Genomic DNA, 24669 nt, shown 5'->3' with positions numbered 1-24669 from the left:
GCACTCTGTCATTCGATTCATTTCAATGGGACTGCAAGAAATAGCCAAGTACAAGCGCTCAGCAGTCCTGTTGAAATGAATGGAAAAGCAGGGCAGCCGCTTAACCACTCCTCTATTCATTTGAGGATATACGGGACTCCTCTTGAATGAGGTTGGAAGAGTCCGACCGGTCAGAACCCTACCAGGCACTTCTTGTCTGCCTACGGATAGTAAATACGTGTTAGGCCGCTTTCACACATGCAGAAGACACTGCTGAATTTGCATGTGCAGAATTGCTGCGAAGATTCCACAGCGTTTACAGTACAAACCTATAACCCTTGCGCAGGCGATGTAGATTCTGGCAGTGGGGGTCTGGAGCATGCAGCACTCCCTGCACTGTGCTAAAGGCAGGTAGAGCACAAGAACACATGTCACCGGCTGATGCAGTAATTTATTTGGAATGAAGGAAGCGATGCTCTATAAGATATCTCTGTGCTATTCTCCATCTTTACAGTGTGGCACGTATGACAAGACGTTATAAATAAATAGCATGGAAAACAATAGGACATAAAGTACATATACAAGGCGAGAACAGAGCGGAAGGTGGCAACGCAAAACAAGGATGCCTTAGTTTTTCATTGGAGTATTGCTGATTTTTGTCGTCTTCTTGAGGTGGTGATAGTTGGGAAGAATCTTCATTAAGAAGTCCAACTGCAAGGTTTGTGGCTGCAATGCCAAGGAGAAGAAAAACACGTGAATGCTAACCATTGTCAATGACCTTCGAACAATAAAAGGTCCTCGTAGCCAGAACTCATCTTCTATTGTAAGGGTCTACCTACAATCAGCGGCCTTGGGGCATTTTTTGCCAATATGGTAATTTACTGCAACAAGCAGAGGGTATTGGACTGAATTGAACTTTAAGAAGTCCCATTCAGACCACTGACTACAATGTGGTCTCAGATTTGGACCTCCTTCACGCCCGCAGTATTTTTGCAGCATTTTGAAATGACTGTAAATAAAACGGAACGCGTTTCAAGTGATTTTCATGGTATTTTTTGTAAGGATTTAAAAAATAAAAAAAAGGAAATAAATGGCAAAACTAAAAAAAAAGAAAAAAGCTTCATTTAATGTATGCAAATTTCACCATAGGCTGTAAATTTACATCTAGCTGGGGCATAGCGTGTGAAACAAGCCAAGCTTTAAAGTGGTTTTCTGGGAATTTAATATTGATGGCCTATCCTTAGGCTAGACCATCAAAGTCATCAGTAAGAGTTTGATTCCCAGGACCCACACAGAACAGCTGACAGAAGGAACAATGGCCCCTTCATTGCTTACAGATCACAGTGCCATACCACTAGTAGTGGCTGTACCTGGTACTGCAGCTCAGCTACATTGACTTTAGGGCCATAAATGCTGTGGAAATTGCATAGCAATTACAGTACAAGCTAAGTGGAGATTTCACCTCCTACACATAAAGCATAAAATTTCTGCACCAAATCTGCAGCATTTCTGAAAAACTCTATGGATTCTAAATCCACAGCATGCCCATTCATGCTGCGGATTTATACCCTTGAAATGCAAGGGTTAAGACTAGAGATGAGCGAGCGTACTCGCTAAGACAAACTACTCGAGCGAGTAGTGCCTTATGCGAGTACCTGCCCGCTCGTCTCTTAAGATTCGGGTGCCGGCTGGGGAGAGCGGTGAGTTGCGGGAGTGAGCAGGGAGGAGAGAGAGATCTCCACCCCCGTTCCTCCCCGCCGCTCCCCGTCGGCACCCGAATCTTTAGAGACGAGCGGGCAGGTACTCGCATAAGGCACTACTCGCTTGAGTAGTTTGCCTTAGTGAGTACGCTCGCTCATCTCTAGTTAAGACCCGCAGGAGATCCACATCAATACGCTTGGCAAAATATACACCATTCAGGACAGCAGTGAGTATCCTCAGCTTCCCTTACAGATCCGATCCATAAGGGGAGCTGAAACGTTGACTTTTTTAAAAACTGTATATTGACTTTATCGGCGATTGTGCGACCAGGGGCTGCTTTCCACGCCCCCCTCCCAATGACAGCTCCAGGATGACAGCTACCTCCGGCAGCATGGAGCTGTCGTGTTCACAGCCTGCAGGGCTTTAATCCCCAGAGGAAGCGTGTTTTTACGACCTTGGAGATTAAAGCCCAGCAAAGCAGGACTTAAAAAAGTCTATGGGATGGTCACTAAGGGGTTAATAAGTTAACGGACAACCAGTCAACACATTTATTATAGTGAAGATGCAATATCAAAGTAAATCTACAGGAGAGGATAGTTCTGTGGACTGTACCAACCTGGGGGCGCTCTGTCTGTACTCTACGTAGACAATCGGTCCCGTATATGACTGTGTTCTCTGGGATCAGCTCACACGTGTCCACCTGGCAGCAAGCGCCTATTATGCAGCCACTGGTCAGGATGACATTTCTTCCAACGTAAGCTAATAAAGGAGAAGCAGATGGTGTAAGAAAGCCGACCGTCTCCCAAATATACGACTGTTTCTATACCTACATCACTACTCTGCATTTCTGCAGGCTTACATGTGGGAGCTTCACAAACAATATTTCTAATCTTTCAAGTGTACAATGAGGAAGCTTGTATAAGATAGACGATAGGAATCAATGAAAAGGGGCTTTTCCCCATCAGACACACTGGAGGCATCGTGCCGTTCCAATACCAAATATTCCTTCAGTCGCTTCTAGCGAATGTATACAACAGTTATAAGCAATGTGGAAATAAGCAGACCTCGCACCCCGGTGGAGACGTGAGCAGCTTACCTTTGGATTCTATAACATTGTTATCTCCTATCTTCATGGCTTGAGAATCTAGATCTCGGCGTTCAGGTTTTTCACATGAATTCTCAGGGTTTAAATGAGACTAAATATTAACACAACGGCATGTACTAATTACCAGGGAAGCAGGCCGTCTTCATATCTACATTACTACCCCGGTTACTGGGCAGGATGGTAGTATGTACTGGAACCCCTATAGCCATAAGTCATCTGTAAAGCCACAGAAAGTCAGATTAAACTGCAGTTCATGGGTATAAAGGCTTTAACCCTTTCCAATCCAATTTCCCTGCCCCCCCCCCCCCCGCACGCTCCCCAGCTTATTCATTTTGGGTGGGAAAGTGCGTTGTGGATTCCTTGGAATTACTCAACAAAAACTATGATGTCAGGATGATTTTATTAGCAATTTGTGAGATATGAGTGTTTTCACATCGGGAAGAGACTTTGTAACAATCCTGTAAATATATGTATATTGATATAACATACATTTATATATGGACTATTAATCTCTAATTTCTCTATATTACACTATGCAGGACAGAGCTCCGACGTCACAGCTCTGGTCTGCATAGTGCAATATAGATATGCAGAACAGTCTACGACATTGGCGCTCTGTCCTGCATAGCGTTAGAAACGTGTTGAGTCCCACCCAATATCAGAGCTATGCAGGGAAATCTCAATGTTGGATGAGGCCTGACACTGGATTGGAAATGGCTAAGCCATCTTGTGTGATAAGCAGTAACAGACAATAAATGGGATTTATAGTCATCTGGCTGAAAAGGTCAATTAAGTTTGTATGGTCCTCCAGATGTCCCCCACGCCTGTTGGCTGCAGTTGGGCACTTTACACCTACAGGGCCTTGTTTATCAAGACGGTCTGAGGGTATAGGTGTTCGTGGGGGCCGGATACAATGTAGGTTTCTTGTCCAGATTTTACAGTATCAGCAGAGGATGTGATTTTACTAAGCACGGTGCGGATGTTATAATGGCAGAATATTAATTTATGCTGCAGATTATCACTTCAAATGTTACCCTTTTCAATGAGCTGGACGAACCCCATGAACCTGCCGCAACCAAATCTGCATGTAACAGATGACCGTTCTGCTGCCGATATGAAATTGGCACTAGATATGTTCCGTCCAGTTCATACTGTGTGCATGCACCCTCGCGGCGCGCTCCATACACCCGGCCTGGGGTTCACATGGCAGATTTCTCTGCACTGCCATAAATACAAGGCCGAGTCTTGGATTCCTGCTGTAGATTTGCGTTTTAAAATGCAGCAGATCCGCATTTGGATTGATCCCTACTTAATGGGGCAAACCTGCATGCAGGGACCACATCAATAAGCTGAACACGGCACCTAAGGTATATAAGGTCTGGCACATAGAATGTAAAGAAAGGATACAGCATCCAACTTCAAAAACATTGTTGGTGCCAATGATCATGGCCTTGGGCTCCACATCTTCTGCGTCCGGTGCAATGTTTTCTGGAAAACTGGAAAAGTAATTCATAAGCGTTATTTTAGATGAAACCTCTGCCGAATGCCAAAGTAGTCCCATAGTGAATCTACCGTGTTTCCCTGAAAATAAGACAGTGTCTTATATTAATTTTTGTTCAAAAAGGTTTAACCTTTTTACATGTACAGCTGCCTGGACACTATTTAAATTGACTTTTTAAATTAACTGTTAGCAGGGCTTAATTTTGGAGTAGGGCTTATATTTCAAGCATCCTCAAAACTTCTGAAAAATCATACTATGTCTTATTTTCAGGGCATGTCTTATTTTCAGGGAAACAGGGTATGCATATATACCCCCCCCCCCCTCAATCTATATAATTTTTTTCACTGCGCTTAAAATTCTCCACAAGGGAGGGACTAAAGAGATGCGGCCCGGGCCTCGTACCCGTACACTCATGAACGAATAGACTAGACTTACTTTTTCCGTTTTTTGGGTGGAAAGAGGGGATAGCTAACTGAAGAATTTTTTTAGCTGTTCATCAGATTGAAGATGAACCCTATAACGCCTGAAGAATGTTAGAACTCCAGGCTGCAGCCTTACAGATTCGCTCAATAAACAGGTTAGCCCTTTCTGCCCAGGAGGTGGCCACTACCCTAGCGGAGTGAGTCCCAAATCCTGATGGGGTTTAATTGATTTCAATGAGAGCTGCGCTTGCAGTTACAAGCGTCGGCCACTACACAAGGGTCGGAGCAGCTGCTTACGCTCTCACCCTGGTGTAGCATTGACAGCCGGCGCTGCCTGGAAAACCCCTTTAATTAAAAATCTCCCAACCACATCAGAGAGATGGGTGTCCCATTGTTGGCTCCCATCTTTGAATATCTGTCATCTCTCTTTCCATCAGCGTGAATGCATCTGCAGCTACTTCCGGTGACACATTACTACACTTGGCACCATGTTATTTCCAGCGCAGTGCCACTTCTGGTGTTGTGCACCATGTCACCACTGCCCGTTACACATGCAGCCAAGTTTAACATGACTCTTACAGACGTTCAGAAAGGTTTCTGTTTACTATTAATGTCTTTCCAATGACTGTTGGCTGTAGATAACTTGTCGCAGAAAGTCATCACAGTTCCGTTAACCCTGCTACATCTGTACAGAGGTCTGCCCCTCCGCTATCCCACGTGACTTGGATGCGGTGCCCTACCGCATGAGCAATCCTGAAGCATCCCAGAAAAATGTTCCCAACAGTCCTATGGACAGGAAATGGGAACTGAGGAAGATGAGGGTGATCCCACATTAAGGAGACGCTTACATGGTGCCAATCTGCTATGGATTTGGTGGCAGAATTTAATGCAGATCTGAGCAGATTTCACCCTCACAATTTGAATTCAGTTCAAAGGATGAAATCTGCACCAAAATCCACTACAAAATCTGCAGCAAATTAGCGACGTTTAACCCTTTCCAATCCAATTTGTATCCCGGTTTTCCTAGGGGACTTACTCTTTTTCTGCCGTTATACAACAGCACTATCTGCTGGCTAAAGCCAGTACTGCATGAGGTGACACGTTGGATAGGCTCCGACCGCAGAGAGGCTGATAATATACAGTAAGAGAACCCCGACGGACGTCTTCCAACATCGGAGTTAGTACAGCCTTAAATCATAATGTCTTCAGACATCAGACAGTGGATGGGAAAGGGTCAAATATACCCGCAACGGACATTCTGCAGCATTCCTGCCTGCATGAACATACTATTAAAGTGGTTTGGAGGTTCCCGTGTTCTGTCCGGATGGGAGTTGGCCTCTAATGGGTGCTGTCACGGGCATAAAGAATCCCCCCATTCACACGATGGATGTTTCAGTCATGAGTGAATGCGGTATTATAATGCGGCATTCACCGGCATTGTGTTGTACGATGAACACCCAGCGCTCTACCACTCACATCACCTGTTTCTTATAAAGGCTTGCTCCTCTATCAAGTTGCCTTCCCCAATAATGATGGGGCCTGCTTCAGCGTAAATACGAGCCTTGGGGTGAACGACTGTCCTCGGGCCTGAAAACAAAAAGAATGTATAAATACACAATGATATGGACAGTAACATGGCTAATAACTGTGCACCCGCGGTTCTGCACGGCGTCACGTCACATGACCTGTAGCATCACCGCATCATCCCGATCCCCGTAACATCTCATATACAGATCACATGGGCTAGGATGCAACAGTCCCAGCCCTGGACTGAGGACATTCTGTTTTGGGGTGGGTGGATCGCAAGAGATTGGTTGCAGTGATCACATGTGAACGCTGCAGCCATGCAAACCAAGACCAGAGGTGATGATGACCCCAGCAGCGGGTGATACAGGCGGTACGCCTGTGGGATATGATCATACAGGGTTTAGTCTGTAACCATGGGAGGAGGAAAGGGAAAGAAGATCTTCCAAAAGTTTAATTTTAGATGTAATGGAGAAAAATATTAGTTGCAAAGGTGAAGGGACTTAAGAGAGGTTTTACACGCACGCACGCACACACGCACGCACGCACACACGCACGCACGCACAAATTCCGCATTCGGTGCAGAATTTTCAGTGTGTTGCGCCCAAATTCCGTCTATCTGAAAAATTCCCTAAGGCTGCGCTAACCACATGACATTGGCACCTCACCCCCCCGTACCATGATCATTCAGCCATTGGCAGCTGGGCAGGTTTTCAAATGCATGTAGTCACTGCAGCCCGACAAATCAGCCTAGCGGCCCTTTTACACATCCGGGTCATCAGGCCCAAACATTTGTTCCCCCATCAGGCTGTGTAAGAGAACGATGGACAGCCAACAGAAGGCTCATCACTGCTTTATGGCTGGTTGGCTGTGTGAATGGTAGGTGTACAGTTGGCTTAATGGGACCCTCCGGTCCTGGACAGACAGCGACCATACCAGACTACCTGATGAACACTGTGCATTAGTATAAGACACTACGCCTGTTGTGATTGGCCGGGGCTGCCCATCTTATACTACAGCGGTTCCTCAAGTACTGGTATAAATAGGGAGGGGGGGGTTCACATATACTTACCTATTGTGACATCCCCTTTAATTTCACTTTCCACGCAGACGACCGCTCCTGGGGCAATCTTAACACTGAAATGACAAATGTTAAAAAAGTTGATGAAAGTATTTATGAAAACCAGGTCAGTGTGGCAGCAGCGGCTCATAGTGCCGTATGTAAGGCTGAAGACCGCAACAACCCTAATTTTGATAACCTCTCTGGGTATTGTAGTCCGCCCATTCCATTTATTACTTTAGTTGCCCGCCTTCGTACCCGCTCAAGCTCTGATATGTCCTTATTGAGTACCGGTGCCCAAAACTGTCCCCAATATTCCATGTGTGGTCTGACCAGTGACTTGTAAAGAGGAAGAACAATGTTCTCATCATGTGCCCCTGCCCTTTTTTTGATGCACCCCATGATCCCATTTGCTTGGCAGCAGCTGCCTGACACGGGTTGCTCCAGTTAACGAACATCCCTTTTCCATGTCGGTGTTCCCCATTTAGTGTGTAATGACCTTCCACAATAGTCTGAGGGTCCTGCTGACAGTACAGGGGCTCCCGCGGACGGCCGCAGCACTGATCCGCATGTAATGGATCCATAATATACACAGCTCCACGCGGCTCCATCTCACGTCTCCCATCGCCGGCCGCTCTGCGTTTGCATTTGGTTTACTGAAGAACAAGAAAAACCGCCAGGAAAGCGCAGCCTCAAAACCCGCCACACTTAGCAGCCGCAACAACAAAAAAAAAATAGAAATGCTGTGGCCAGGGAATCTGCGCCGCAGCGCCGACTTCGTCATGACGGATTGGCCATCCCACGGGGATGAGATTTTTGACAAATCTCATCCCCATGGCTGGCTAATCCCGGGATTAATGGCCGCAGCAAATTTCCGCATGGAATTTAAGCGGCAAATCCGCCTTCTGTGAACCCAGCCTAACCGTGAGAATCAATGCATTTGAATTGGCGCAATGTGCTGCGTATTATATGCGCGTACATTTTATGGGTAAAACACAATTCAAACCCGCCCGTGTGAGCCCAGCCTTACACTTGCACCCCGGCTTCCAATGCTTTTCTGTTTGGGTTAACCCTTGGGCCCAAATAACGGAAATCTCAGAACCAAATGGATGGACAGCCGCCGACTGTAGGAGCGGGCGGACGCTTGGCGTCTTTGCATGCAAACTGGCATTTTCCTGGATGAAATAAGATTCCAAATACACGAGCGGAAAAAAAAGATTTCGCGCCATTTCTTTGAGGAATCCACATAGGAAATTCTGTATGTGGATTTGCCCGTTGGCTATATCCGGTGTGGATCGGCAGCCAGAGATTTGCTGATTGCGGCGGGGTACTTACAGGGTGCTGGGCAGCTGGCTGGGTGTAGTAGTACAGACGTGACCGGTAGGTCGCAGTGAGGTGCCAAGGGGCAGAAGCGCTCGGTAAAGCACTGTTGAGTGGTAGGAAAGAAAAAAACAAACAAAAAAAAAAAAAAAAATCACACAGCTGATCTCACTTTGCCGAAATAAGCCGATCCGCCCCGTCCTGGACAACAATGGTCAAGACTTCCGACAAGTCAGGCCACATTCGCACGGACGAGCGCGATATCGGTCCGAGAGGCTCAGAAGGATGTGGTGCTTGTAAATTTGTGATTCTGGATGCGCTTTTGTTTTAAAGGGGTTGTCCTGCGCCGAAACGGGGTTTTTTTTTTTTTCAATAGCCCCCCCCCCCCGTTCGGCGAGAGACAAACCCGATGCAGGGATAAAAAAACCAAAACGGGTAGTACTTACCCGAATCCCCGCGCTCCGGTGACTTCTTACTTACCTTGTGAAGATGGCCGCCGGGATCTTCACCCTCGGTGGACCGCAGGTCTTCTCCCATGGTGCACCGTGGGCTCTGTGCGGTCCATTGCCGATTCCAGACTCCTGATTGGCTGGAATCGGCACACGTGACGGGGCGGAGCTACGAGGAGCCGCTCTCCGGTACGAGCGGCCCCATTCAGAAGGGAGAAGACCGGACTGCGCAAGCGCGTCTAATCGGGCGATTAGACGCTGAAATTAGACGGCACCATGGAGACGGGGACGCTAGCAACGGAACAGGTAAGTGAATAACTTCTGTATGGCTCATAATTAATGCACGATGTATATTACAAAGTACATTAATATGGCCATACAGAAGTGTATACCCCCACTTGCTGCCGCGGGACAACCCCTTTAAGTAAAAGCGCCGCCGCGCTCCTGCGATTTTCCTGCACGCGAAGAGATAGCAAGTGCTTCCAATAGCTTCAATGGTAAAAATCGTAGTCACATCCAAACCTTCCGACACGCGACACGATTTTTTTTTTTTTTTTTTTTACAGCTCACATAAGAAATAACGTGCGATTCTGAGGAATCGCCCCAAAATAGGACATGCAGCGATTTTTTAATCTCGCCAAGCGAAAAATCGTTCATGTGAATAAACACATTGAAATGAGTTATTAACATTCGCGAGTTCCGTCTATATCGCCGTCGGACGGACCGCGTGCGCGAAAAGTCACCTGTTGGGAAACACATCAAAAGGGCTTCTGGAATAAGTTGGACCCTAAAACTACATGTCTGATAAGGCCCTTTGCACTCACACAGCCCCCCCTGCAGCCGTGTGGCGTATTTCTGCGATACGCAGGCAGTCCGTGTTGCTCTGATTGGTCAGCGGTAATCTAACACACTGTGAATGAGGTAGTGAGAAGATTATGGCAGACATCTTGGATGAACGGAGACGGCGCTCCGAACCACAATGGAGGGTAATATACTGCCGCTCTCCGGCCCTAGACACACTATTGTTTCTGGGTACTGGAAGGTGACCCCCCCCCCTTTAGGATGGTTTTTATTTCAGACCCCCTGGCACACTTGGGACCCCCACCGACGTCCTGTCTAGCTTTCTGATACTTGCGACAGCAAGAATACCTCAAGAATCCCAGAAGGGCGCGCTGCGTCATATAACAGAACTTTCATTGATTCTAGTAAGAAACCTATTTGCACCTTAATGTGTCCCAAATACTAACCTGTGAAGGGTAGCGGGGTGACCGCGCTGACAAGGACGGCCCCACGCAGGAATCAGATCCTACCTCATCCTAATTATAAGGAGGGAGGGTATACAATAAGCCCCCCCCCCCCTCCTCACACACGCAATATGCATGGATTTTAATAGATACGATCACATCCGTGTATTTTTTTGTACATTTCAGTTGCAGCCTGTTCTGTCCTCCGGCACATCGGCGGACCAAAGGCCCCCAGAGAAGTTAATAGGGGGGAGCAAATGTGATCCACTCTGCTGGACAAGAACACATCTGGAACTCATCCGCCATTTCAATCGGTGCGTCTCTGTTTCAGCCGACGTCTCGTGTCGTGGTACGACCTCCAATCATCAAGCATTGTATATAGAAGACGGCGTAAATATATATATATATATATATATATATATATATATATACACACTGAGTGCGTCTCCCAGGCAGATAGGACCAACCACTGTGCGAGCTGCTGCGCACAACAGCCATCTCCCGCACGCCGTCCCGCTGATGCCTGGGGTCTTGTTTTGTTTTTCGTTCGCTCTTGCGTCGCACCTCCGCCATGTAACCGTAGGGGGGCATCATCATGGAGGGCAATAGTGTGTAACGCGGTAAAACAGAACGCGCTGCGGGGTTTTGTTTTTATGCACAAATCAGCTGCAATGAAAGACAAGTGCGAAGGCGTCAATGGAAACCTGCGTACGGCCGCGGCCTCCACCCACCGGGGGTGGTGCCATGCGGGTTCGTGCCCACACAGGAGGGGGGTTCAATGGACTTTCATTCTTCCATGCACACCAGCGGGTCGATAGGCGTGGAAAAACAAAAAGCCGCAGCATGCTCTAGTTTACCACCTAATATATGTGCGTACCGCCCCCTACTGAACGCTATGGCTGCGTGCGCACGAACAACCCGCTGCGTGAGCCTTGCGTGTGAAACGCTTGTTGCCTAGCAACATGCTAATTACTGGATCTGCGCCATTCTTACTGTAAAGATACTAGAAGCCGACTCCACGCCAGCAGAACCCTATGTATGTGTTTGTAGACACACAAGAGCCCCCCCGGTACAGACCAAAACAAACCCCACCATATTCCCAGCAGTCACCTCTTCTGCTGCTGCGCCTGCTTCAGGAGCTCCGCCATCTTTACGTAGGGCACTGACGCTGGAGGGTTGCGATGACGTGCGGTCATGTGACCAGGCGGGAGGGGCGCGGTCAGTGTGTGAGAGGGCGGGGCTGTGTGGGCGTGTTCATCTGTCCCGGCGGGCGGTGCAGTTGTGTGTTACCTTAAGCGGTGGGCGGGGCTGTACATGTAGCAGTGCTGTGCCTGTACACTCTACAGTGCGGCGTTGTGTCTGTGCACCCTGTAGTGCGGCGCTGCACGTCTACCAGCGCCCCCATTAAGGGTGTGTTCACACGGGTACATGCGTGTTTCAGAGTGTACTACGCGGTTACCTGGCGTGTTTCTGCCGAGGTGTAAATGTGCAGCAAATTTGCGCATATAAAAAAAAAAGCCCGTTCACACGAGCAGACGCGTATTTACGGTCATCAGCACGCGTCGTTAAACCGCGTGAATGAAGAAGAGGCGCCGTCACGCCCCGAGCTTCATTACAATTTTCTCGCCCATTCACACGGCCGGGTGCGACGTATTAGTGATAAAATACGCCGCCGCCCAGAATCGCATATGCGCTATTTTTTCCAGCACAACATTTTACACGCGGCTAAAAATCGTTCATCCGAACAATCGCCCTGAAAGCCGCTGCTGCGGACGGGCGCGGTGTTCGACCAATGTAAAAGGGCGGCTTAATAGCCGCATAATAACGCTTGTGTGAATAAGGGGTTAAAGGGGTTTTCCGTGGAAATACTACTGAAGACCCCTCTCTCCGGGATAGAGCATCAATAGTTGATCGGCCGGGGTCCGTCACTTGGGACCCCGACGGATCAGCTGAGCGGGCGCCCGCTGACCGCTGCAAATACACAGAGGTCGCAGCAGAAGCCTCTGCGCTGTCCTCTATGTAGTGGCCGGCGCTGGTAACTGCAGGCACGGCCCCCATGGATGTCAGCGGGCTAGTACTGTGTATAATGCCCACCAGGAGACGACGTGCTGCCATTTTTTTTCACGCAAGTGGAATCCGCAGCTATGAGCGAACCCATTGGAATCGATGCGCGCCATTCCTCACATATTTACGCGTGTACGAATGACCCTGAGGACCTGTGAGGCCAGTAGGGGCAGCGTGGAGCTGTGGTTCTGAGTGTCCATTGGAGAACGCCATCTGTAAAACATAAGCGCGTATATATTGTAGTACGGATACGTGACCCCTTCGGGACGCAGACTTTTTTTTTTCGTTTTCAGTTTTCAAAAAAGTCCTGACTTCATCCATCAGTATGGCCATCTGGGGGCGCCGCCCACTTGCTTTTTTTTCTTCGCGCTGCGATGTCACTGTATTTTTTTCACGCGATCGTCAATGGGACTTTCGAATGTGTAAAACGCATCGCAGTTTTTGGCGCTTTGGGGTTTTTGTGCGTTGCGGTTTTGACATTAGAAAGTCCCAGTGACAATCGCGTGAAAAAGTAGAAGTGGGCGGCGCCCTGAGGGTTGGTTTTTGCGGGCCGAGTTGTATTTTTCAGTGATACTATTTGATGTCGGACACATGCGCAGGAGGCGGGGAGCCCAGGGAATGTAAAACGTCCCCGTGAGCCCGGAGCAGCGGCCTCGTTTAGCGGTCCCCGGTCGCGTGATAAAAAGGAAGCGATTAGAGATGAGCGAACGTACTGATTTAGGGCAATTTCGCAATCAAGTATCGCTTTTTTTGAGTAACTGAGTACTCAGGCGAAAAGATTCGGGGGGCGCCGAGGGTGAGCGGGGGGTTACAGAGGGGAGAGGGGGGGAGAGAGAGCCCTGTTCCCCACTGCTACCCCCGCTCCACCACGCCGCCCCCCGGCGCCCCCCGAATCTTTTCGCCCGAGTACTCAGTTACTCGAAAAAAGCGATATTTGATTGCAAAATCGCCCTAAGGCTGGGTTCACACAGGGCAGATTTGCCGCGGTTTTGCCGCGCGGAATTGCGCCGTGGCAAATCCGCCCGCAACCGCTAATCTCGGAATTAGCCAGCCATGTGGATGAGATTTCCCAGAAATCTCGTCCACACGGGACGGCCAATCCGCTGCGGTAAGTCCGGCTGAAACTGCGGCTGCAGCCGCCGCAGCCGCGGTTTCAAAAGATGCAGCATGTCTGTTTATTGTTTACTTTCGCCGCGGCCACGCTCTCCTCCATGGGAGCGCCTGCCGCAACGGAAAAGCGAGCGGCCGGGCCGCCTCAAAGCCGCTGTGGGTTTTTCCGTGGCGATTCTCCCGGTGGAAATCTCGTGTTTTTTGCTGCGGCCAAACCGCGGGATTTCCGGCGGGAATACGCCCCGTGTGAACCCAGCCTAAATGAGTACTTTTGCTCATCTCTAGTAGCGCTCTACCTTCGGCCGCTCTCACATGACTGGACAGAGTTTGCGGATTCCGCTTGCGTCTGATCAGCGGATCAATCAATCGCACTGCATCACACCATTCCTCACATTAGCGGGTTGGAATCATGGAGTCACTCATTTTACCGCAGATTTCCACAACACAGAGCCCATTGTGCTCCATGGTCGCAGATATACCCGCTGCCCATAAGCAACTACCTTGTATACGGGCTGCGGGTACCCGGGTCATCGCTAAGCGACGGTGCGGGAAATACAAACAAAAAAAGGTGTACTGCGTATGACCGCCCGTGTGAGTAGGCAGTTATGGGCAGTACATTAAGCGGCCGTACGCAGCGCCACAGATGGGATCCGCTGCGGGCCTCCGTAAGCAGATTCCGCCTACGGCCGTGTGAGCCCGGCGTTATTCAGACCGCGACCTGTAATCCGTAATTTACAAGAAGCCCCGGGAACGCTCGCCTTCATGCAGTTCCAGGAGCAGCTTGTTGAGTGCCTTCTGTGTGAGACCACCGCACCGCAGCAAAGCCTCACAGAGCGCCATTTTCTATACCCTATCCCCTCCACTGAGGTCAAGAAATACCCCCCAAAAAGTGCCACTGAGGAGCAGGGATACCCTGTTTTATTGCCCCATGTGCCCATCCCAACCAGCCTCCGTAATTACCCGTCTTCGGAAATACCACACAGTTCACATTATTACTTTTATCTCAGATTTGGGGAACGCCAAAAAGGGCGGGGTGTTCAACGGGGGTTCCTTCCATTACAGGCCTAGCCATGTGTCCTGTAAGTAGATTAGGTCCACAATGGGTATGTTTCTGAACACGGGACAAACGGGGGTATCCATTTTTGGGGTGAAAGTCTTCAAAAAAAATGTTTTTAAAATGACACAATTGCCAAAAAAATGAAAACCATAATTTTTTCCTTCTGCTTTGCTTAGATTCATTCAAAAACGTTGGCATCCAAATATGCAGTACACCCCTAGATGAACACGTTAAGGGGTCTAGTTTTTAAAATTGGGTCATTTGTGGGGGTCCTCTGTCGTTTTGGCCACTCAAGGGCTCTAGAAGTGGGCAATGGGGCCTAAAAGGACTTCATGCTAAATGTCTGTTCTGAAAGCCACCGGCTGCTCCTTTCAGTTTGCGCCCCGTTGTGTGTACGGACAATCCAATGGGTGTTCCTTCCATTATAGCCGAGCCATGTGTCCTGTAAGTAGATTAAGGCCACAATGGGTATGTTTCTGAACTTGGGACAAACGGGGGTATCCATTTTGGGGTGTAAATTCTCATTTTCATGCGCACTATAGAAAAAAACCTGTCTTAGGGCTCCGACACACTTGCTTTTTTCTTGTGCGCTTTTTCACGCAATATCGCTGTGTTTTTTTCACGCGGTTGTGAATGGGACCTTCTAATGTTAAAACTGCATCACTCAAAAATTGCACCGCACAAACTTGCAATGCGTTTTTTTGACAATCGCTTGCAAAAAACGCGCAAGAAAACTGCAAGTGTGCCGGAGCCCTTACAAAAAGACATATTTGCAAAAATAGGACATTTTATTTTTTCTCCTCTAAATTGCATTAACTCCTGAAAACAAACTATGGGGTCAAAATACTCCTGACCCCCCTTAGTGAATACATCAAGGGGTGTGTTTTTTAAAATGGGGTCACTTGTGGGGGTATCTATCATTCTGACACCTACGAACCTTTCCAATCTTGGCTTGGTGTAGGAAAACAAAGCGTTCCTCAAAATGTTAATAATTAATGTTAAATTTGTCCATCTCCTAAATGGTTAAAAAAACTAAAGTCTTTCCAATGTGCATCCAGAATAAAGTCAACAGGTGGAAATATATATCTTAGCAAAAATCTGTACAGTATGTTTGCACATATTTGAGATATTACAGTTGAAAATGTGAAAAATGACAATTTTGTTCAAAATTTTTCCTGATTTTGGCACTTTTAATAAATATACACAAATTCTATCGGTCTATTTTCACCACCTAAATGAAGTACAACATGTGGTGAAAAAACAATGTCAGAATCACTTGGATATGCAAAACCTTTACAGTGTTATTCTATGTTAAAGTGACACATGGCAGATTTACAAAATTTGGCTCCGTCACTAAGGCTTGGTCACTAAGGGGTTAAAACAGGGGTGTCCAACTTACTTTCACTGAGGCCACATCAGCATTATCGTTGCCTTCGGAGGGCTGTTTATAGGGGCTCATTCACACGGGCATATTTTGCACACCGTATTTCGCACGTAATACAGACAGCTTAAACACCACTGGTTTGCATTGGGGTAATCAGACATGAGTTTTTCGTGCGTGTATCTTACGCTCGTGAAAAATCGCAGCGTGACCCATTTTGGTCTGTATTCCAACCCAAAATTGTCCATTGCAGTCAATGGGATCTCGTAGATATGCAGTAAATAAGCAGAATACATGTTTAGGCATGAAGGTGGGAGAAATCTATGGGACCTTCTTGCGTTTACTTGTTATCCACACATAAACATGCGCAAAAAAAGTCAAGAAGGCCCAAATACACACAATTACGGTCCATGAAAATGCTGCTTATTTCACGAACCGCAACTGCATCCACCCGTGTGAATGAACCCTAAAAGTAACTACTGCCTAACATGGCTATGGAGCTCTCTGCAGTATGATGGTATTTCTCCCCTTCCACCGCTTTAGCCACCAGCTTCTTACCCTTGAGGTTGGCTAGAGTGCCCAGGTAGGGCTGTCAGAGCTGTGCCACCACCTCTGAGCTGCTGAACAGAGAGTTGTGGAGGTGTGCCCCAGGGCTCAGAATCCAAGATGGCGCCTGCTCTCTCTGCTGGCACTGCCCCCTGGAGATCCAGTCCTTCTGCGTCCGGTCTTCTTTGCTGGCCTCATAACGTGACGCGGTGAGCCGGATTCAACTCGCAGGCCGGGCGTTTGACATATGTGGCCTAAAAGATCTTTGATTCTCATCATAGCACAAACATAATAAATAATGAGTGACAAAAGCATAAAATAATGCTATCTATACAGGGGGGGGGGGGGGGGCAAAAATATGGAAATGCAACTGTAACGGGCAGGGAGAAGGGGAAAAAGTAGTAGTGATGATGTATATCTGGGACGCCAAAGTTTGCAATGGGGGCCTGTAACACCTCAATACACTCACTATGGGTATGGCCAGGGGCCTAGTCCTTGCCACGGTTTTGCCGAGTGGTAACACAAGGGGGGAATTATTATAGGGATATATATACACAGATATATCACGTCGTGACGCCGTTACACAGTGCATCCACATGAGACACAACATGTATGGCATTTATGGAGGGGACCAGGATGTTATTCTGGGACACTACACAACGTCCCATAGGGACATCCTAGACACAAGACCAACGTGAGGAGCTGGGAGGGTAAAGTGTTAGCTTGTCACGGCGGCACTTACCAGGCTCCTTTTTTCAGAGGGATGACACATAGCCACGGCGGAGGGGGATTGCAGGCCACTGTCGACACCCCTAGGATACGGAATGCCAATAAACAGGAGGAAGGGGGTTGTAGTTGTCACGGGTAACGCCACCATTCTCACACACTGGTATGCTACACGGCAGAGAATAACCACAGACACTGGTGTATAGTACATCGGGTCCCCAGGAACGGTTAGGGCCCGGTATAAACTTTACTTTGAATAACTTTGGCAAAACAATTATTTCACAACAATTCAGGTACAATTCTTCACAGTGCAGGTAAGAAAGGAAGTTCAGAGGTCAGGGAGCACACACAGGATGAAACCCAGTCCTACAGTCCACGTTATCTGTACGGTACCGCTCCTGGACTGGGAGCACTCCGGAGGAGGAAAGGGGTAGGGGTCACTCCACAGACACTCTGTTAACAATGACTTTACTTTTAGAATTGGCACCCCGCACTAAAGATGCGTGGGTGTGACTAGTAGCATACCTCTGCGCAGTGATCCTAACTTTGGATGTCCGCCTAGGCAAAACTTGTAACTTTGAATTAGTAACTCTGCACTGGGTCTTGTCAGAAAAAGCAATCACTTACAACGGCTCTCTCTTAGGCTTTGGGCTCACTCCACTCACATCCAAGATGCAGTCGCTATGGGATATCTCTCCTCCTCCATCTTCACCACAAGAAAGCTGAAGGTGCTTTCATGTGACTCTGTGTTAGAACTCTTTCAGTAGACAAGGTGGAAAATACAGACTGAAGACCTTTTCCTGCTCTCAACCACTCCTTTTTATACCTTCACTTGTACCACATGGCATGACAAACTGATACATTGACATGCAGACTATGATTTTATTAAAGTTAACCTCTCAAGCGCCACAGCTATGCAACACACATACTGGATATGACAAGACAGGCTTTGCACGGTGCATCTACATAAGACAAATATGTATGACATTTATGGAGGGGACCAGGATGATAATCTGGGACACTACAGAAAAACCCTATGAAATTCATGGGATTTTAATCATTAGTACTGAACTGTCCTTTTGTCCCCTGCTTGGCTGAGAGCTTTCTCTGCAAATTTGTGTTCACTCCACCTCTTGCCCTGCTCTGGGTGGTTTTGGGAGCCAACTGGTAACAGCAGCTAAATGGCTCAAACCCTGATCAATGAAACCTTGTTGCTCAGGCGGATGTTCACTTCTGTCACATAAAATTGGTCATGTCTTATTGAAATATAATTTATAATCCCATGTAACTTAAGGCATGTGTTTCGTACAGTGTTTCCATATTTTTGTCCACCCCCTGTATGTTATTATAAATCTTAGAATTTTTGAGGCAAAAGATATATTTTTTCATAAACAGCATAAAATCAAACCTATAATAGATATTCTAATTCTGTGCGCCAATTAAAAAAAAAAAAAACGATTAAGTTCCCTTGCCCTTTGTTCTCAGAAAAGAACTCTTTTTCACCCCTCCCTACGAGTGACCATTCTTCCATTAGTCTTTCAGCAGACTGTGTCCACCTGATAGAAAGATTAAGGTATATCTAATTTCCAGTCCACCATTATCTGCCCACTTCATCTACAGCATTTTTGGTTAACCTAGCAGGCCTAACATTTCCCAGGTTTCTCCTGCGTCCGCTTTCTTCCCAAAGACAAAGCAAAGTGTGGACACAGCTCTTAGGAAAACAAATACTTCTGGCTGTGCCTTGGTAAACCCTCTTTAGGATGACTTGGTCACCTTAGTTATCCGGCGCAGTCACTGCATGCTTTGTTCTCACTAGTGCTCCTCATGTCTTAAGCCGCTATATAAGGATCCAACAGTGATCGCTGCCTTACAGTAGTGAAGACTACCTGCCAAGCAGCCTACCCATCCTAATGGTAAATCCAGGCCTCTTAATGGATTATCTTCATATTACATTTCATCCAGTCGCTCTGTATCAGCTGTCTGCCTTCCCGTGTGCCATCCTGTACTATTATCTCTGCACTCATGGCCATTTATCTACCATACTCAGGTATGTGCTCATGCAGTTATTGTTACTGCTAGATTGCTAGAATGGTCATTATCTGTTAAAATGTGGCAATTAGAAAAGTTAAAACTTTCTACTCAAGAGTTGGTTTTGACCCTTTAAATTCTAGCTGTCGTCTCGGGTGACTTTTCCGAATAAGCTGCCATGTGTAGTACTGATTCTGTTTATTATATGACTTTTAGAGAAGGCATTTTTCAACTTTTTTTTCCCTTTGCAGACTCCACTTGTGAGTTTCCTCTAAGCTAGTGGGTGCAGACAAGCTGCTATGATGTCTCCCATATGCAGTGCACATAGAAAAGAGGAGATCCTGCTCCCTTACCTCTCTGCAACACACTAGAAAAGCAGCAGCAACATGGAGGACATTATACAGCAGTAATGTGCAGTGTAGCTGTGAATCCAGCAGTGGGTTGACATAGAAAGCTCAGTAAAGCCTTCAGCCGCAGCATCTGTGTGTGTCTCTCTTTCTTTTTTCAATCGGCAGCTGCTTCCACCTCCCCCTCCCCTTAGACGTCTATAGGCAGCATGTAACCTGAGTGTTCCTTTAGGAATATACGATTACTTTAAGCAGAGCATCCAGTATAAAAACGTGGTCTTTACTTACTATTTCACTGCTACTCATGTTTAAGCATGGTATGTTAGGCTGTTCTAGTTCAGCTCAATGTTGATGAGGAAGGCAAAAAACCCCAATGAGGTAGAAGCTAATTTTGCTCATTTTAGAAAAAAAAAAATCCTCCCTGACATCAGAAGGGTCATTGATCCAGGGATTGAAGTAATCAGTGACTATAACATAAAAAGGTTCAAGGCAGAGGTGTAACTTGAAGCTCCTGGGCCCCAATGCAAATCCTGTAACAGGGCCCCCAACTATAATGCTTCATTCATAGTACTGGGCTCCCTATATGGAGAAGGGAGGCCTTATGGGCCCCTGGGTGAAACCGCATCCTCTGCATCCTCTATAGTTACGGCCCTGTGCCTAGGCCCCTACTGAACTCTTTCAGTGGGTTCGCCATCACCAAATCCTCAGGCAGAGAGTTCCATAGTCTCACTGCTCTTACAGTAAAGAACCCTCTTTCTAAACAAATGCTTAGATTATTTAGACTATGAGCTACAGATATGTTACTCCTTGACTTTACTTTTGTAACACATATTTTGGTTTTGTCTTTCATTGCAGATACTTATATCTACTAGTTGGAGGAGTGATTTTAGCCAGTATGTCAATGGGTCAATATGCCATATTATTATTCACTCCAGCCCTGGGTGCTACAGTCTTGTTTCACACAACCAGCCACCACTCTATTCACAAATGGGCCTTTCTGTTGCAGATGGCATGGCAAACTGCTTGCCATCTGTGGATGATGTACAGACAATACTACTTAAGGGAAATAATGACTAAAGAGTAAGTACAGCTAACTTTTGAATAGCTATGGCCACTTTCACATCCATCGCAGATCCGGCACAAAATACCTGAAGAAAAATCGCTGCAACCGGTAACGTGCCGGCCAGTTGAGCAGAAACCAAATAGACCCCATTGTAGTCAATGGAGTCCGTACGGCACGGTTCGGATCCTGGTATGAAGCAAGATGTATCCGGCTCAAAGCTCAGTCAATGCAGGTTTTCTAAAAGAAGGACATAGGTTATTCAGTCTGTGAACAGTTAACGGACTATTTCCATCACACAGAGGTGGCATATGACTAGGACACTCCATCGCCTAGTAATCGGCTGGGATCTGACTGTCGGGATCCTCACAATCTTCAGAATCAAGTCGTCTCAGTGATGGTTTAGTACTGCATCACCTTCCCTTTATTCCCTTCCACTTGAGTGGAGCTGTACTGTAGTTACCTGCACAGTGGGTAGCCAGGAGTGCTACTCGAAAACTCATAGAAAACCCATTTTCCATCAGATACTAAAATAATTATTAGGGGGTCCTTCATCCGTTAGCTAGAGCCCACCCAGCTCATTGACTTCAAAGGCAATCTGTGCAATGCTGTATTTCCCCCTGGGTGGTGGTGTAGGCCACATGACGTGAGTTTATGTCCTGGCTGTGGGAGGGGTGGGGGCACTTAACACAACAAGGCATAAACTTACGTACTGTGGATGGCGCGGGCTCAGAAACTGAGCATACGCCACTCTGCAGGAAAACCGTCTGTGACTGACAGACAGCCTCCTGCTACAACAGAGGGGATTAGTGAGAACACCGATTCCTGTTGTTAACCCTTATATGCCTACGAGCCCCAAAAAATTGTAAAATCAGTTCAAAAAAGTTTTATTAGTGATTAAAAAAATAAATAAAAGGTCAAAAAATGTTTGTTATCGCTGCGTCTATAAAAGTCCGATCTATCAAGGAAACGCGTTATTTATCCCTCTTGGTCACACCGTCAGAAAAAAAAAAAACATAACTTAGGAATTGCACTTTTTTTGTCACCCCATCTCCAAGAAAAATTGTAATAAAAAGCCGTATGTACTATAAAATGTTACAAGTAGAAACTACAGGATGCCCCTCAAAAAACGAGCCCTCGCAAAACTATGTCAACGGACAAATAAAACAGTTATAGCTGTCTGAAGAGGGCGGCGGGAAATAATTTTATTTTGTTTCAATAGATATTTTATGTCTCAAAAGCAGTATAGAAAAAAAAACAACAACTACCCTGTTTCCCTGAAAATAAGACATAGCATGATTTTCCACAATTTTTTGAGGATGCAAAATGATTTTTCAGGCTTTTTGAGGATGCTTGAAATCTAAGCCCTACTCCAAAATTAAGCCCTGCTAACAGTTAATTTAAAAAGTCAATTTAAATAGTGTCCAGGCAGCTATACATGTAAAAAAGGTAAACCTTTTTGAACAAAAATTAATATAAGACACTGTCTTATTTTCAGGGAAACACGGTTTAACAATTCGGTATTGTAATAATACCGACCCATAGAATAAAGTTATCGGGTCATTTTTGCTGTAAAGACAAGAACCCCAAAAATCGCTGAATTGTTTTTTTTTACATTTTACTCCACTTAAAGTTTTTTTTTTAAGTTTTTCAGTACATTATATGGTACATTAAATATCCCCACTGTAAAATAAAACTCGTCCCGCAAAAAACAAGCCTTCAGATAGATACGTGGATGGATAAAAAAAGGGTTATTTGTTTTGAAAGTGGGGATGAAAAACCAAAAGAAGGGCTTCATTCTTAAGAGCTTATTCAGACGTCCGTATATCGGCCGTGTTTTCACACCCGGCCGATATACGGTGCCCCTTTCTGCAGGGGGAAGAGGCGGGCCGGACCCAGAGCAGTGCACTTAGCTACCACCCCCTCTCCACCCCTCGCCACTGTTTGCAATGGGAGGGGCGGGACGGGGGACGGAACTTAGCTTCTCCACGTCCCACTCCTCCCATTGCAAATAGCGGAGAGTGGGCGGGAGCTCAGTGTACTGAGCTCCCGCCTCTTCCAGCCTCCTCCCCCTGCAGAAAGGGACACTGTATATCGACCGGGCGTGAAAACCCAGCCGATATACGAACATCTGAATAAGCCCTAATACAGTAGGAAAAATGTCATCTATACCCATTAACCCTTTCCAATTCACTGTCTGACGTCTAAAGACATTCTGATTGAAGGCTTTACAGCTTCGATGTCGGAAGACGTCCGGCAGGGTATTCTTACTGTAGATTACTGGCGGCTCTGTTGTCGGGGGGCCTCTCCAGCATGTCCGATACCGCAGTACTCGCTCTATCCAGCAGATGGCACCATTGTATAACGGCAGAAAGAGAAAGCCCCCTAGGAAACCCTGAATCCAAACCTGGATTGCAAAGGGTTAAATAGTAACAACAGTTTTAACTATCTCTTGTATTTCTCTGATATACAGGGTGCTCATCATGATTTCCTCTCTTATGCTACTGACTCAAAAAGTCACATCTCTGGCTATGGATATCCATGAACAAAAAGTGACAGTAGGCACAAAAAATGTCTTGGAGTCGAAGGAGAAAGACGTTGGTCATCTGCCAGCATGCTCCATCCTAGGGGTCCTCTCCTACTTACTGTTTTTCCCGGCACTTCTGGGTGGGCCGTTGTGTTCCTTTGTGGAATTCCAGCAGCAGATAAGTAACTATAAAGAGCGTGATAACCGCTGGGGCATCTGGAGAGTCACTAACGCCTGCTCCTTCTTCTTCTTCTTCCATGCCCTACGAGGTCTACTATTCGACCCCGTTACCTTTCAGTACAAGCTCACAGACTGCAGAGGGTGGGAATGCGTCTCCGTCATGTGGAGCGCGGCATCGTCCTGTAAACTCGCTTACTACTCCCACTGGCTGCTGGACGAAGCGCTATTACATAGCGCAGGCTTTTACGTAGGACTGCGATCCCAGACAACATTTACGGACAGCAACATCTATACGCTAGAAACCACCAACAGAATCTCCTTGTTTGCTAGAACTTGGAATAGAAGTACAGCCAAGTGGCTCCGGAGACTCGTATTTCAAAACTGCTCGAAGCGACCATTACTGAGCACATTCGCTTTTTCTGCGTGGTGGCACGGGCTGTACCCTGGACAGATCTTTGGCTTCCTATGTTGGGCTTTGATGGTAGAAGCTGATTACAGGATACACGCCAAGTTAAGCATTATGTCAACATCGCCATTTATCAGATTTCTCTTCAAAGTGGCGACTTGGTTCCAGACGCAAATGATTACCGCGTTTATCATGCTAGCCGTAGAAATGAGGACCTCAGCGCTGCTGACGGCTCTCGTCTTCTCTTACAGCAGTTTATTTCCTTTGTTGTACTGTGTATTATTGACATTGCTAATAAAAAGTAAACCGTAACCTCAAACGCTGCATTGTCGATTTTGCTATGAGCCAGAATGGAGAGCAGGCAAGTAAGGCCCCTTTTACATCTGCATAAACGCTCCTTCTTAGGGCTACCTGTGACCGTGTGCATTATACTGTGTGGCCGCTGGGAGTTGTAGTTGCTCACTATTACCCAGCTAGGCCTTTTTGCAGCCTTGTGTATAATTTTTATGGGACTGCAGTGTGCGTTACATAACCGCTGTCAGCCTCCAACTGCACGCCAATAATTGCATAATTATTCAGACCGCTCCGTGTCTGCTCTATTCGTAATGCACCATGCTGAGGGGTAGGGGTAGGCCTAGAGGACGTGGACGCGGGCGAGGACGTGGAGGTACAAGTGAGAGTGTGGGTACAGGCCGAGCTCCTGGTCCAGGAGAATCACAGCCGGCTGTTGCGGGATTAGGAGAGAGGCAAGTTTCTGGGATCCCCAGCTTCATATCACAATTTTTGGGTCCGCGTGGTAGACCTTTATTACAAACAGAGCACTGTGAGCAGGTCCTGTCGTGGATGGCAGAAAGTGCATCCAGCAATCTATCGACCACCCAGTCTTCTACGCAGTCCACTACTCCCGGCCTAGGGACTACAACTCTGAATCC

At 46.9% G+C, this 24669-nt stretch overlaps 2 protein-coding genes across 2 annotated transcripts; one reads left to right on the top strand and one right to left on the bottom strand.

Moving 5' to 3' along the window:
* Positions 1–410: 410 nt before the first annotated feature.
* Positions 411–11514, bottom strand: DCTN6 (dynactin subunit 6). Its single transcript, XM_066574309.1, has 7 exons — positions 11416–11514; positions 7305–7369; positions 6190–6295; positions 4193–4281; positions 2777–2824; positions 2297–2439; positions 411–705 (listed from the first exon to the last, which is right to left on the bottom strand). The coding sequence occupies exons 1-7, from the start codon at positions 11499–11501 to the stop codon at positions 607–609; spliced, it is 636 nt and encodes a 211-aa protein (XP_066430406.1). The 5' UTR covers positions 11502–11514; the 3' UTR covers positions 411–606.
* Positions 11515–21265: 9751 nt separating this feature from the next.
* Positions 21266–24049, top strand: MBOAT4 (membrane bound O-acyltransferase domain containing 4). The gene is made up of 2 exons (XM_066574863.1): positions 21266–21270; positions 23098–24049. Exons 1-2 carry the CDS (start codon positions 21266–21268, stop codon positions 24047–24049), a joined length of 957 nt encoding a protein of 318 aa, XP_066430960.1.
* The last annotated feature ends 620 nt before the right edge of the window (positions 24050–24669 follow it).

The sequence above is a fragment of the Eleutherodactylus coqui genome, chromosome 7, assembly GCF_035609145.1.
Source record: "Eleutherodactylus coqui strain aEleCoq1 chromosome 7, aEleCoq1.hap1, whole genome shotgun sequence".
NCBI classification, from domain to species: domain Eukaryota; kingdom Metazoa; phylum Chordata; class Amphibia; order Anura; family Eleutherodactylidae; genus Eleutherodactylus; species Eleutherodactylus coqui.
Note: the sequence above shows the minus strand (reverse complement) of the source record. Positions and strands in the feature narration are given on the sequence as shown.